The sequence below is a fragment of the Syngnathus acus genome, chromosome 23 (genome assembly GCF_901709675.1).
Source record: "Syngnathus acus chromosome 23, fSynAcu1.2, whole genome shotgun sequence".
NCBI classification, from domain to species: domain Eukaryota; kingdom Metazoa; phylum Chordata; class Actinopteri; order Syngnathiformes; family Syngnathidae; genus Syngnathus; species Syngnathus acus.
In genome coordinates, this window is record NC_051107.1 from 2,615,847 (window position 1) to 2,631,134 (window position 15,288).

The 15,288-nt window shown below is 46.0% G+C and overlaps 2 protein-coding genes across 3 annotated transcripts in view; both read right to left on the minus strand.

Moving 5' to 3' along the window:
* Positions 1–2,935, minus strand: part of grm8a (glutamate receptor, metabotropic 8a) — an 85,562-nt gene extending 82,627 nt beyond the window's left edge. Inside the window, exon 1 of one of the 2 annotated variants that reach the window (XM_037242949.1) lies at positions 2,294–2,935. The gene's annotated coding sequence lies outside the window, so the exon portion shown is untranslated. The remainder of the gene's footprint in view (positions 1–2,293) is intronic. The other variant, XM_037242950.1, reaches the window with a different exon arrangement.
* A 1,331-nt stretch (positions 2,936–4,266) lies between these two features.
* On the minus strand, positions 4,267–13,959 carry znf800b (zinc finger protein 800b). The gene is made up of 11 exons (XM_037242951.1): positions 13,593–13,959; positions 9,628–9,703; positions 8,688–8,991; positions 8,510–8,605; positions 7,814–7,957; positions 7,551–7,722; positions 7,307–7,487; positions 7,065–7,227; positions 6,639–7,000; positions 5,412–6,485; positions 4,267–4,963 (listed from the first exon to the last, which is right to left on the minus strand). Exons 2-11 carry the CDS (start codon positions 9,679–9,681, stop codon positions 4,862–4,864), a joined length of 2,652 nt encoding a protein of 883 aa, XP_037098846.1. The 5' UTR covers positions 9,682–9,703; positions 13,593–13,959; the 3' UTR covers positions 4,267–4,861.
* Between the last annotated feature and the right edge of the window lie 1,329 nt (positions 13,960–15,288).

Consider the following 15,288-nt stretch of genomic DNA (forward strand, 5'->3'; position numbering starts at 1 on the left):
TAATTTTCCAATGTTTTCCAAAATTACCTCTCATTGTTTTTTGGGGAAATTTTAAAAGTACAAATGGTATCGGTGCTGCGTATCAGTATCGGTAAAACAAAGTGGTATCGAAAAAAGACAAAGCTTTTTTTGCTTTGGTGCCACCTTGTGGCATGTTGACGGCAAGAAAACAAATTGGCCTTGAGGAGCTTCATTCAGCCCCCAAAAAAAAAAACTGCCACCATTTTCTGGCAGTTTTACTAAATTACAAATCGTTTTAGCGTGAACGTTAATTACTCGGCGATTTTCTGCGATACACTATTTGCAGTAAATAAAAACTTTTCAAACCAATTAAATGGAACTGGATAATTTCCCAGGGCGTACCTGATTTTTCACAGCTCACCGATTGGAAATCCTTGAAATAAATGACGATAACTGAGATTTTTTGCTTTGGGTCAGATCACCGATGAGGGACTTGAAACTTTTCGGGACTTCTTCATCACATCTTCGGGCTAATCCAGCATGGGAGTTCAACCACTTGGCATCTCAAGAAAAAGTACCCGTGCCCAATTTCATCTTGAGGGCTCCTAATAGGTTTAAGACTCCAGTCGCAGCCTGAATATCTTCCACTCCGGCTCTCGTTTTGCGGATCCAGCTCTAATTCAATTGTGTCCCAATTAATTCATCACTTCCTCGCCTGTGAATGGAATGAGGTCAAAACCACGACAGGACATACGAGGCAAACGGACTGCGATGATGAAGAAGCCGCTTTTATGTAGGTTGGCCAGATCTGCTAATTTTAGACCCTGAGCGCGATTTTGTTATTTCAACACTTTTTTTCGCAGGGTGGATCAAATGTCACGATAAAATAATCCCATTGTGTCAGAATGTACAAACATGTGGAACTGCCAACAACCAAAAAACTGCAAAACAACAAAAATATAAAAATATAACATGAATATTCATTGAGAAAATTTTCATTAGATTTCTGTATTAAACAACAACAAAAATCTGGAAATTCCGATGGATAAAATTTGCGGTGTTGATCGGCTAAACTTTCATCAGAGAATTCTGCTACTGATCCAAATTTCATTTTCATGTTGAAATCCAACAAAAAACTAAAACAGCCAAGTGCGTGACTGACTCATCGTCCCTCTTCATCGGACTGGCAGCGGTGAGTTTGGCTCACTTGTCGCTTCACTCTACCTTGTCCTCTTTTATTCCCGCCACCGTCTCCCTCCGCGAGACTCCAGCATCCCCCCCCACCCCTCGTCCCTAGTCTTATTTACACCCCCCGCGTCCCTGCCTCCGCCTCCTCTTCTCCATCATCACTCCATCACTCTTGCGCAGGCCTCCACTCGTCTCCGGGGAGCTCGCTGCTCTTTTCAGCAAGTGACAGTCCTCCAAATCCCACCGGTGCAACCAGCCCCCCCTCCCCCTCTAGAAACAACCCCACCCTCCCTCCAAATCACAGCAGGTGTTACCGCTGCGGATTGGATTCTCATCTTTTCGCCACCATTCATTGCTGTTTTATCCGCGCTGCTTTTTCCAGCATCTGTGACGTATGATCTGGTGGGAGAGCAAGATACGACGACAACAAGCAATAACTATCATTGCGTCAAAAAATGATTTACAGAGTTGCTTTCTGTCCCACATGTACAGACATGACACAAGTAACAAAACTTGTTGACGCAAAATGAAGAAAGTAAGAGGAAACCATTTTATATCCAATTATCCAAAGGAAAATGTCTTAGATCATATTTACGGTGACGATGTGCCTAATTGACAACGGCCAGATCCAGACGCTACTAGTAGCACTGGCTGAAGAGGATGCAGTAGAGATGAAGCACACTATATCATATGTTGATTAATGTAAGTTACACTAAAAGTGATTCACTTAGTCGATAAAAAGATTTAATCCAGTTGAGCAAATTCAATTGGAACAAATTATTTATTTTTATTGATAAACAATACGGGTTCCACTGCTTGAATAATTACCAACGCTCCACCCTCATATATTACACAAGGAAGCTTCGACAGTTACAAGTTATCAGCATTCATCTGGAAACAATGAGTAATATGATAAAAGAAATGGAAAATACTCGCCCATAATCTGATTATGCAGCTCATATAGGGTCCCATAAAGCTGTGCATGCAGTCTCATTAAATGAGACAGTGCCATCCTCTGTGAAAGATGAGGAAACACCACTGCAATATTCCCTTTGAGGGGGAAAGCTCTAAGGTGGGCACGCACGACGCAAAGAATGGAAATGTTGGAGTCACTGGTGGAATGTGAATGGAGAAAAGAAAATACCTTAAAGTCTTCAGAGTGTGGAAGATGAGGAGTATCCTCCCCGAGTGGACTTCCAGTCTTCTCCCGTGCGGGGGTCCCTCCAAGAGAAAAAAAAAAAAAGAGAAAAAAAAATAAAGCAGTCCTCCTTGAGTGTGATATCCTTATCCACGACAGTTTAAAAAAAAAAAAAACGTAGGTGAAGACGCCCAAATGTTGCTAGAAGTGCTCCTTGCTTGTGTTTACAGGTAAATATCGAACGGAATACCGTCCGTGGGACGAGCGCAGCTGCCTCAATCAAGCGCTCCCCCCAAAACGTGCGCGCGGCCACGAGAAGGTAGAGGGAGTGCGTGCGCGCGACATGGAGAGAGAAAGTCAGACCTACGTCACGACACGTCAATAATCAGAAAACACCTGCATTCGTTTCACGCGTTACGTCAATAGCTGGGATCGAAATTGAGCCGCACGAACGTCAATCAAGTTTATCGATCCGTGTTGATAGGTTAGATAGTTAACGGGGAGAATGTTACAATTTTACACGAGCGCGTCAATATGTCAAATCCGCCCTATTGATTGCCTCAACTTGAGTCGATTTTTTTCGATTACGCCCATTGATTGTCATAAGCACCGCCCACCGCGAGAAACAGGAGCGTGGTGGATCTTGGTGTGGGAGTGGAATTAAAGTAAATGAAGCGCATCCCATCTGTGTTGTAATAACAATTTGATCAGCCGCGAGGAACGCGATTGGAGGAGCCCCACGGGGGTTCGCTTGTGTGTTGATTGGAGGGCGAGGGGGGAGGTGAGGGGGGGCGGAGTGCAACATGTTCAATTTGATGGTTGGGACTCCGCTTCGCCTATAGGAAAGAAATTTGGAACACTAGCGTCATCTTGAGGCCAGAAGATGCCATTGCAACAAGTCTCGTCGCCTTAATTTAGCGTTTGTTTTTAATTTAGGCTTAAAAAATTCTTTTTAATCAATGTATCTCATTACGAGTTGAAATTTAAAAACCAAATATATATATATATACCGTTTTGCCTTATGAGTTAAATTCAAAATCAAAATATTTACATTTTCACCTCTAAACAGTGTCCTTGTCCATCCATTTATTTATTTTTTAAATTCTATTCAAATCCACACTTTGCCCTGCAATGTATACACAATGGAGGAATATTAAAACTTTATCCAAAACAAATTCCTCGCATCACGCTTGACAACGTCAGAAGAATGACTTCACGACACACAAAAATAAATCAAAGCTATATCGTCGAATAGGAAATGACAAACGAGAAAATGGAAATGTGGGCAAAAGCAATCGCAGTCACGGTAAATGAAGTCTGTCTGTGAAAGAGATAAACAAATATGATGGATGTGGCTTTATTATTCATATCTGAGAGCGACAAAAGAAAGTCAGACGAAAGTCCCGCTTAAAAGTTTGAATGTTTATTTCTGTGTGGTTTGTACATTCTAGGAACATTTGAAAGATACCTTAAAATGACAACATGTAAAAGAAACTATTCCCTGGCTAAAAACGAGTTTTTATTCTCATTACACGCTCGCAAAAAAATAAAATAAAATGCTCCACCTGTCAAGACATTAGAATATGAACTACTGTATCTATTTCAATTAATATTAACATATCCAACGAGGAAGAATAATTCATATATTTCCACCCTTCTCATATCAAAGTTGTTGGACTCGCACGTCTATTGTGTAAAAATTTGTTCCATTTCTGGCTTCTTTCTTTTTGAACATTATTTACATTTGGTCTTCATCTCGCCAGTGTTTTGCAGACTACCTGACCACCTAAATTGATTTAACTAAATAAGTAATACGGGGAGGGGGGGAGGGGGGCAAAAGTAGAAATTCTAATTCAAATGCTAGATTATCTCACTATTTAAATGTAAGTAAATAACCTATATATATATACACATATGCTCTTTATATAATTTAAGAATTGATGTTTCGAATAGGTGCTTTTTCACCCCAAAAAAAAGGGGGGGGGGGGGCTGTTCATCTTCATCCATCAATGGTTCTTTCAGAATATAAAGTTTTCATGGGTAGCACCACCATCTTCTGGACACCTTTTACACTACACGCTGCTTTCTTCTGGAGTTCCTCTTACCCCCCCCCCAAAAAAAAGATTAAAAATGTATTTCTCCTGGGGGGGAAAAAAATAGGTGCAAGTTTGTCCCCGTTCTTCTTGTTTGTTTCTTTCGTGGTCCGCATTTTCAATCGACTTCCCGAGGCGAGCATTGTGCCAGCCAAGCAGGCAGGAGACGGAAGGTGGGAGGAAACACGGCCGGAGGAAAAAGGAGGCACGAGACAAAGAACTCCATTTCACAAAAAGGAAACAGCTGGGAAACGTTTTGACTCAGCTCTTCACGGGACCCGTATTCTACATACTGGGGGAATAAATAAAGGGGTACAAACGCACCTCTTAAGCCACTAGCTCAAGTACGCACTCACGTTTTTTGTGTGGTGAATGTTTTGGCCCGGGGGGGGATGGGAAAGAAAGGAAACATTTGGGAGGAGCAGAGAACTGCAGGCAAAGTGCGCCAAAAGGTTTCTTACGGTGCATTTCTTCTTCTTCTTTACCACACGAGCGATTTGGAACGTGTGCTGACTCCTTTCCTCCTGCTGCCCGCTGCCGTCGCTGCGTTGCGGTGACTTCGCTTGTGAGACTCCAGGTACAACTGGAAACAGACAAAATAATTATGTTGTCAAAATAGGACTCATTGTTTAATGGCTTGAACATACTAAACGTGATTTGGGTTCACAGGCTCCCTCTAGTGGTAAGTAAAAGAAATCGCCAAATAAAATATTCAAACAGTGGCTTAAACTTTGTTTTGTAATCCAGCCCAGTACATTTGTTGAGCACAATTTGATTTATTTAACCCAGAAGTACATTTGCATTTCATCTAAGATGGTATGTTGAGATTGAAGAGTTTTTAAAGTATTTTTTTTAAAGATATGAACTTTTGCTTGCACTTTGTGACATAATAAAAAAAAAAAAGAAATGTGACGGATGAAAGGTGTTCCTGAGGCGCTGCAGTGTGATGGCATTTGTGATGTCAATTCATCAAATTGTTTTGCTTCTGATTCAAGTCAGGACAAAAAGAAAAGTGAGAAATGTGAGAGTACCTTCTTTGCAAAGGCACGTCCACATTGGTCGCAGGCGTGCAAGGAGAAGTTCTTGGTCACTCGGACTTCGGTGGAGGTTGATCCGGAAGTGCCGCCGCTCTCGGACGGTGCATCGTGGCGGCGGGTGTTCGTCGGCAAGGCGGAGGCTGGATTGCGGTGATGCGAGTGCTTGTCGCTGCGACGGGTCATCGGGGGGCTGACGGGGCGAGGCTGGTGGGCTTGTTGACGCTCTTGTTTCCGCGTAACGGGCGGCGAGGGGGCGGGAGATGGGGACGGCAGCTCCGGGGTTTTCCGGGCGGAGGTGGAAGGTGGCGCCGAGTCTTGCTTGCGGGTCACGGGAGGCGACGGGCAAGGGGAGGACGTAGTGGAGGCGTGGCGCCCGTTGACTTCCCCCTTGCTGCCGCTGCTAGGCTTCTTGGGGTTGGTGTTGCTGAGGACGGCCTCGGCGAGCCTCTTCACCGCCCGGCTCTCCAGTTTGGGCATGATCTTCGCCAGATAAGGCGACGACTTCTTGTGCACCACTGTCACGTGACGCAGGACGTCCCGCTTGCGGCGCGACTCGTAGCGGCACAGCGGGCAGCGGTAGAACTTGATGAAGATTTCGTTGCCGTCCATGTGCAGCTCGATGTGCTTGGACAGGTTCTGACGGGAGCTGAACTGGCGTTTGCACAGCTTGCAGAAGAGCTGCTTGAAGTCAAAGCCCACCGACAGTTTGTTTTTGGCCGCCGGACTCCCGGCCGACGTGCCGGCTGCCGCCTTGGGGCTCCACACCGTCTCCTCCTCCTTGACTTTCAGGGCAGCAGAGAGCCCGACGGCACTTTTTGACGATCCCGTGCTATGAGTGGGAGACGCGGGTGGACTTTGGGCCATTTCCTCATCTTGCTCGTCTTCTTCTAAGGGTTCAACCGCTTCTTGTTTGACTTGGATACTGTTGCTAGGCAGCACTCTGGTGCTGCTGCTGGTGGTGTTGGTCGCAGGTGCAGTTGGCGGCGTAGCAGTTGGCGTGGTCACTGATCGGTTACTTTTGACGCTGTATATCTTGTGGACGATGCGCATGTGTCTTTTCAACATCAGCTAAGAGACAAACACTTCGCATTAGATCGACAACAGATTTACAGGGTTCCAAAAGTAGCCTTAAGGATTTTTAAAAATGGATACAGTGAAAACAACAGGGGCCCCAAAATTGAACCCTGTGGAACACCGTACGATAGGGCAACCAAGACTAACCTGCGAGCTGTAGTTCCTCTTGCACAGCGTGCAGCGGCTCGTCAGTTGGCTCTGAGATGTCGTCTGAGGTTGGCTCTGAGGCTTTGCGCGGTTCTGGTTCAGAGGCGCCGCTTTGGCGTTGACAGGGCCCGACTTGGAGGTGCTGCTTTGCGGCGGCGAGGCGCTGTTGCCCTTCTTGGGTGGAGTGGCCTCCAGAGAGAGTGGCTGGCCGGGCCGCGAGGCGATGGCGGGGGTGATAGTGTCCCGTCGCAGACCGCGGTGCACCTCGTCAAAGTGGCGCCGCACGTTGGTTTTGGTGGCGAACACTTTGAGGCACACGGGGCACGACTTTCCCGGCGGTGTGCTCAGTGACTGTGGCCGACCTTCACAATAAGAACACATTTTAGCTCTCTCAGAAAACACAAACGGAAGACAAGTGGGACTAACCTTTCACCATCGAGAGCAGGCTCGTCGGGACCGTCCGCGTCTCGGTGAACTTGCGGAGCTCCTCCAGTTTGGTCTTGTGCATTTTGCGGCAGTGGCGTCGGATGCTGCGGCGCGAGTTGAAGTCTTGACCGCACAGACAGCACGAGATCGTAACGTCCTCAACCTGGACGGACAACTGGCATTAAGTCTAACTTGATGTCATTATTATAACCTCAACTTGACGTGTGATTTGCAACACCTACCCCACTAGTGGATCCCTCGTCCTCAGGCTGTGGTGCCGCTTCTTTCGCCTCCTCCTCTTCCGCCTCCCACCTCTTCCTACCCTGGCTGTGCGCTGGGCTCTCCGGACCACGGGGCTGGCCGGTCTGGTTGTTGTCAGCCTCCCCAGTTTCTCCTTCCCATGCGACTGGACTCTCCCTGGCACTGTGAATGCCACATGGCAAGGTTAAGGAAACGACAGGTCAGTTCTGGCGCCACCAACAGTACCTGGGCGCTCGCGACGGATACCGAGCCAGTTCCTCTTCGGTGGTGAGGTACTGGTACACGGCCTTGCTGGTGCTCTGGATGGGCTCCAGCCGTACCACATAGTCCGGTCGGTCGGCTCTGTGATAGATGATGTCTGTCAATTCCTGAAGGGCCACGCTTTGTCGGTCATCGCCTAAAGGCACACAAGTCGAAAGGTGGTTAAAGTTGAGAGACAAAACATTAGGTACGCTACATCTAAATAACGTTGACACTGTCAGGCTCACCGTCGTGTTCCGGCAGCCGTGACAGGCAGTAGTAGTCTTTGTGTGTGATGAGGTTGGGCAGGCCTCGGAAGAGACTTCGACACACCTTACACTCAAAGATGGTGTCCACCTCCCTCAGCAGCATGTGCCTCAGTTGGCTGGTGCCTGCACGCACAAAAAACGATGTCGGGAATTAGAGCACCGATACAGCGTGTTGGCCATTTTGTAATTGATGAGCGAACTATATCGTGCACCGTATAAAAATTGGTGCCTTGAGATTAGAGCTGAACAATTAATCAAATTCAAAGCGACAGCCCAGTGTAGCAGAATGCAATTTAAAAATTGCAAGGAAGCAATTGGGCTGGAAAAACTAAGAAAAGAAATAATCAAACCGTGCCCCTCGATACGTTCTGTGCTGAAGTAGTGAAAATCATTTTTTCATGAAGCAGAAAAGTTGAAAGTGATATTATTCAAATACAGAGACAAAATCGTTCAGCCTTACAAATGACTTAAGACATTAGCATTCATATCATATATTCTTTATCCTCCGCAAAGAGCAACCAACACTATCACGGCTTAGAGAAGAATAACTTGTGACGGGCTTTACATTTTATTTCATGAAGTACTTTAGAGCGAATAGGAAAACGAGTCAACGATTCCACTCATTCCATATTCAGTATATGACTATTTGGTCAAGTGTGAATGTGTGTTCCAAACCTGAACGAAAGCATTCAATAATCTGATGGATTCCAGATTTGGAGGTGTGCAGGGGCTGCTGGAGCACAGGAGGATCTCCGGGCTCCACGCAGTGACCTTGAAAGAGACAAAACAATGAGACGCTTTGTTACTTCTAAGTGGGGCCATTCATCATTCCAGAAAGTTGGGCGATTGTTACCTGCGTTGTGAGTGCCAGGGGTGGTCTGCTTCAGCCAGTCCTCGGTCTGACAGCTCTGGTCCCGGGTGTCGGGGGCGGGTCCCTTGTCGGGCTCTGGGAGCAGAGGGGGGATGGGCTTCCACAGCGGCTTGGCCAGGGCAGAGCAATCACCCTTTGCCAGGATGTCCGCTGGGGCTTCTGGAGGACTTTTAGCCTCTGCCTCGGTAGGAGCGGGAGTGCCGAGGTTGTCAGAGACGCACTCCGGCGGCGGAGTTGGTTCCGTGTTCGAACTGTGTGGAATTTCCTCCGCATCTGGTTGGAGAGACTAAACCAACGAGGAAAAAGAAACCAAGTGAGGAGGGTTATCACAAGATGTTTATGCTAATCTTGGTAGCCTGTTTATGGTGTTTTGGATTACATGTTAGCATTAAGCTAGCAGTTGGTTTTTAGTGCACATTTTTTTTATGCAACAGTTTAACGGCTAACTTTAACTAGGAGTGACAAAACACATTTCATTGGCTGCATTCCGCTCCACTGAGCCAAATTGACTAGTCTGACCTAGAATGACTTGCGTGCGTGTAATGTCATCAATCCTTCGCATCCAGGGGGTGAAAGTTAACCTCATGACATCCACACACACCTCAGTAGATTAGTGGCGTGCGTTGGTGTGTACCAAATCTGCTGCACCCGCTGATCTTTTCTCCACCTCCACCCACCAATTTATCCTCATCATCTTACTCTCACTGTCCCCCTCGTCTGTCTCTCTCACGTCCCCACTGCCCTTGAACGGGGATAAACAACTCCCACACTGTGGCGCCTTGCTGAACATCAGTGCGGCGCAAAGTGGGCCACCTGGATTCGGAACCGGCGTGGATTCAGCAAATAACTTATGTTGTGGCAAATAAATGTATGGAGGAACGAAGGTTTCTGGTGCAGTTTTAGACTTTTTATTCCCCTGTACCTGTTGGCGGACGGTGTGAGCGCTCTTCCTTCCGGCTGACTTGGTCTTCACCATGGTGCCGACACGCCGACTTCACCTGTAACATATGACAACAGAATTGCAAAATTTAGTGGATCTGGGTTTTTTTTTAAATATACTTAATCATCAGAAAATTAAATAAAAGTGTGAAATGACCCAGGTTAAGATTTTCATATTGAGCTTGGCAACAGAATTGGAAAATTTAGTGGATCTGTTTTTTTTTTTTTAAATATACTTCATCATCAGAAAATTAAATAAAAGTGTAAAATGACCCAGGTTAAGATTTTCATATTGAGCTTTTTCATAAACAACCCTGAATGTGAATTTGGATTGATGTCTCCCTCTAGTGGACGTACAATGCACTCGTGCCCGTTAGTGTAAAATAAATAATTTATACTAAATACAGAACATGGATTTACTTTGCTCATTGTTTTACCAATTAAACAGCATTCATTGTGTCTCTACTACCATCAAAACTAGTAAGCCAGTCCAGCTACCCCCCACTTCCTGTTTCATCCACCATCTGTGTCTGCGCGTCACTTTTAATTATAACATTAAAAGTGATGAATTGGCAAGACAAAGATAGCTACCACCTGTGTGATTACGGTATAGTTTTATGATTATTTACCGGCTGACGCTAAAAGATCAGCAAACTGTTTATGTAAATAGTAGAAATCAAACGGAAAAAAAATAATCAGCTTAAATAAACAGTAGTCGGCCATGTTTATCGTTGTAGTTCACAGAAAAGTCCAACAGAGGGAGACAAAGCTGCTACTAAAATGTTGTTGTTCCCCCCTAAAATGTAAAAAGTTGAGTGGTTTTGTTCCGACTCCAACAGGGAAGACACCTGTTACCCGGAAGGACAGAAAAGAGGATACTGAGAAACTATGCAACAGTTTTTTCTCTTTTTTTTTCCTTTCAAAAATAGCTCAAACAAAGGATGACATCAATGAAGTAAGTCAGCAGTATTTTTATGTGAAACTCAAACTGACACTAAGTGGGTTCATTCAAGTGCTTGAGGCACTCTCGCATTGAACACAAAGGAACCCATTTATCTCCAAAATTTCAGTGGAAATCTTTTATATTTTTTAGCCCGCTGACCGACCAACACACGACCCTAAAAACCTAACCTCAACAAACGCTTCCGAGCCATTCGACCGTCCGTCTCCAGTCTTAGCAAATGGATGGTTTGATTGCGAGATCATGTTGAAATGTGTCTCCCAAATCCATCTCTAAGTCTTGGCAGTTACATAATTTATGAGCAAATACGTGATGCTGCATCCTCAGTGATAATCCACGGCGCGGTTTAAGCCGGCGAGGCGAGACACAAAACCCGAGAGACGACGTGCAAACGGTCAGGGACGCGAGAAGGAAGCAGTCGGTGCGTCCCGGTGGCCATGGAGAAGAAATCCAGACAGGACTTCTTCCCGAAGGAGCGATGCCACACTCTAGACCCGATGTCAATTTTCTTTTGACCGATTAATCACCCGATTCATTTTAAAAATGCTGTAATGCATGAAATAATCAAAAAAACGTCTTTAAATCATATTTAAGGACAGAAAGATTTTTATAAAGATTTACATGGAATAATTATTTTAGCCAAAGTTTGAAGGGCCATAATTGGTCAATTTAATATTAAAAATAACCTCCAAATGTGCTCAAAAGCCAATATTGAATTTATCTTCAGTTTACAAAGGGGAAAAAGAAAACAGTTTACTGACACAGCTTAAAATCTCCAAACAAAAGATGCAATCAGACGTCTACTGCTCGTACGTACTCGGTCTATCTTCCATCTGTTTACGTTTGCTCCGGCGACAACGCTTGGTATATATACAACCTGTCAACAGTGTCTGATAACCGACAGACAAGCAGCTCATTTTCATTAAAAGCAATGACGATTGATATAAAAACATGGGAGGAGATAAAATAGTAAATACCCGTATTTGCATCACATTCAAGTCTTCCTGCGGTGTTCACAAAATGTTTTACACACTAAAGTCTACACAACCCTGTTCAAAATCTCTTCTCCGCCATTATTGGCATATAAAAGCAATCATTGGGAGGGGAAGCAAAAATAAACAAGACAATGTGGTTGCATAAGTGCGCACACCCGCTAATAACTGGGATGAAGCCGTGTGTTAAGTGCCTCTGAATCACCCCTGCTCTTCTAGTAGGCTTTTCCAGACATGCCATATTTTCTCCACTTTCTGCATTCCATGTTTCAGTATTATAAAAACAACAGGCGTTTTAACAGGGGTGTGTAGACTTTTACATCGATGCATCGCTTCCAGAAAAAAAAAATGCACTTCTCACGAGGTGGTTACGAAGTTCAGGGCGCTTTACTTAGAGTGTAAGTCAAGCAATGCAAACGCTGGTGGCGTTTAAAAACACAAGCGGTAACGCGCGGCGCGTCACGGTGGTGGAAGCAAACAAACCCACGCGTGACTTCCCCTTGCCCAGCGCGTTTGCGGGGACTAACGATCCACGCGTGATCTACCCACGACGCGAGTGGTCGAGGGGAGGAGGAGGAAGAAAAAGAAAGGGTGGACCGTTCAGCTCTGGCCGGCCTGCTCACTTGAGATAACTGGAACTCGCCTTCGATACAGGGGCGAGGAGGTATAGAGCCGTGGCCGGCTTTCGAGCTCTCTTTTCCGGCTTGATGATACTTCCGATACCGGAGTACCGGAGGGTGTTGCCGGTCGGGCGCATTGTGCAAAGCCGCTCCAGCCCGGCTGCATAAACGGGAGGGCCGTGACGCAAATACAACCGGGCGATTTAGAAGTGACACATCCCGTGTCGTGGTCGCGCGTAGACCCGGATGATCAGATCACGCACGCTTTGGATGCATTACTTTTTTTTCTTTTTTTAAATTAAACTCGAGGCGTATATCAAGTGATGCGAAAATGTCGCGATAGATCGTGTGCTTGTCTAGTGGAAACATGCAAAGTGAGTCGAGTGGCCTCGCCGTGGTGGCCGCTAGGACGCATGCACTGCCTGATCCGGCAGGGGTGGGGGGCGGTGGGGGGACAGCCCGAGTGGGACTTAGGAGCGCATTGACGGGCCATAAAGGGGGCTGGCGCGGTGACTATTGTGCTCCCTTTTTTTGTGACCAAGAGTCCCAACTATTTACAAAAGGTTGGCCGGTGCACGGTTGGCGGTTGGGCCAGCTGCGCAAAAAGCAGCAGCGCCACCGAGGTGCTTGCGCAGCGGTCGGACTTCCCCACTTTTTGTGCAAACTCTCCCCACTCGTATTTTTGCGTAAAGCGAGTCAGCGCGCGGGGTTGTTTCCTCTCCCGTATCGGCCCGCCTTCCCCCCCGTCACCAAACGTGCTCAAAATCCCCTTTTGGTCGCTAAAATGGCGTTTAGAAGCGACAAAACGCGTGTTAGCTTGGCTCGAAACGCACCTTCCGCGCCATCGTGGTGGAGGCCCCCCTTCGTAGCGACTGCAGCATGGCTGGGAAGTGCGGCGTAAAGACGAGTTGAGCCGGATAAAAGCACGCACAGACACCGAATAAACACGACATCCACCTCGGTGTTAACGCCACGGAAGCGCCCCAGGCCGCCCGGGCTGGCTTAGCCCCACGACGGCGGTGCTAATATGCGCCAAAAGCTCCAGCACCTTTTCCAAGAGGCAGCAGCCTGGCGCACAGAACCGGTGACCCTTCCATCTTTGCGCGTCCTTCCACCGCACGAAAGCGTCGGCTAGCCTCTGCTACGGGCGCCGATCTCGCTTAAAACACGCCATCGAGGCTGTGTGCACACCCCGCGGGGCTTAGCGCGGAGTGTTCGTGCTGCCCGAAGCCCATGGAAGCGTGCTCGCCGCGGCCGGGCAGAAACGAGGGCGATGACGCCATTTTCTGCAAAAACAAGCAGGCTCGGGAAGCCCGAAGCGGAGGCGCCGAGAACCTTCCGTGCATCGCCAAACCGCATCAAAACGAGTGCTTACCGTGTATCTCCTGCCGGGTGTTGTGTCGAGGAGGCTACGCGAGCCGATTCGGCCGATCCGGAGCGTATTCGGCGTGGCTGGTTCGCTCGTGCCGTGCGAAGTTGCACTGCGTGCCGCTGCCTTTGTGCACCCAGAGGAGCCTCTCGGGCGCCGAGGCTGCCTCTGCGCAAAGGTGCACCCTCTTCCCCCCGTCCCGCTCGGGCTACCCGACGATCAAGGGTGACAACAGATGGGAATTGACAAAGAGAAAAAGCAAACACTTGAAAGAACAACGACGCGTCGTCGTTACGATCCCTTTTGATTTCTTTGCTGCTTTAATCCAAAGGCCACACACGTCTAGCGCCAAATTTGTGTCGCCCCCAAAACGCGCAAGCGAACCTTTGACAACACGAACTCTCCAACGGGACGCTTTAAGCTGTCCGTCAAAATCAAACTAAACGTACTTATATGCGCAAAGTTGTGGCACGACACAAAAGATTAGTCAAGAATAATAATAATAATGGGGAAAAAAACGTTCCACTTGTGTATTATTGATTTTACTGACAATTTGTCAGAGGTGACTGAAAAACATTGGTAAGATCAGAAGTTAGGATTCAACTAAAATAAAGTATAGCACAACAAGTGTTGTTTTTTAATATATCAACTGAATTTACAGCTCACAACCCCAAAAAACAATTCTCTAATAAAATTTCCACACTTTTAAGTAGGCTAAATGTAACAGATTGAGCTGATTGATCGTCCAGTCAACTTTACTACTGTGCATCGATGTTACTTGAAGTCGATTAATCGTGCTTGTGGCATCTCCCCTTTTAACTGATTTGTCAGAGCTGACAAAAGTACTTACTCTAAGTACTGATTCCAGCCTGGATTTAAGTAATAAAAAATCAAATCTAATAGAATTTCAAACAGGTTGAACGACTAATCCACTAGTCGACGTCATTGCTCTGATTTGAAGTTTAATTGAGAACCCTACTCCGCGTAACACTTAAACTAGACAATAAGGTTTTTAGCATCTCATCTACCAATCTATTTACAAAAAAATAATATTAATCTGTGGTTTTGATTCATGTCTACATGCTGGTCTGTCAAACTGAAACTTTTCCTTGGAACTATCATTTATTTCCTTTTTTTTAAACTGGCCTTATTTTAATTTCATTCCAGGAGGAAGACCAAAATCTATAATACATTACATCATGCGAAATGTATTTACTTTAAGTATTTTCATTGTGATGGACAAGGTAATTATACAATCCCCATTTTGAGAACTTGCCACAATAGAAAAAGGGCACACAAAAAGTTGTGAACTGAAAATACACAATTAGAAAACTTTTTTTGAAATCCAATTTCAGTGCTACTGTCCTAAACTGACTCCTAATTTTAGCAAGTTACCATGACTGCGATGCTAACGTTTGTTAGCCTAGCTCAAGCTAGTATCACTGAGCTGTAGCTTGTTATGCTAACTTCCAAAACTTTGACCAAGTAACACAACTCGACTTGAGCTACTGTAATGCTGCTAATAATACTAAAATATGAACCTACCTTATATCCTTCCTGAAATTAGACTCGTTTTAGTCAAAGGTCGATATAAAGTAAACATATTTAACAAGAGTAGCACTTGTAAAATCAGGTGTTGCTAATAAAACTGGCTTCATCCAGGTGCGCCAAACAACTTACACATATCTTTTTAGGGACTACA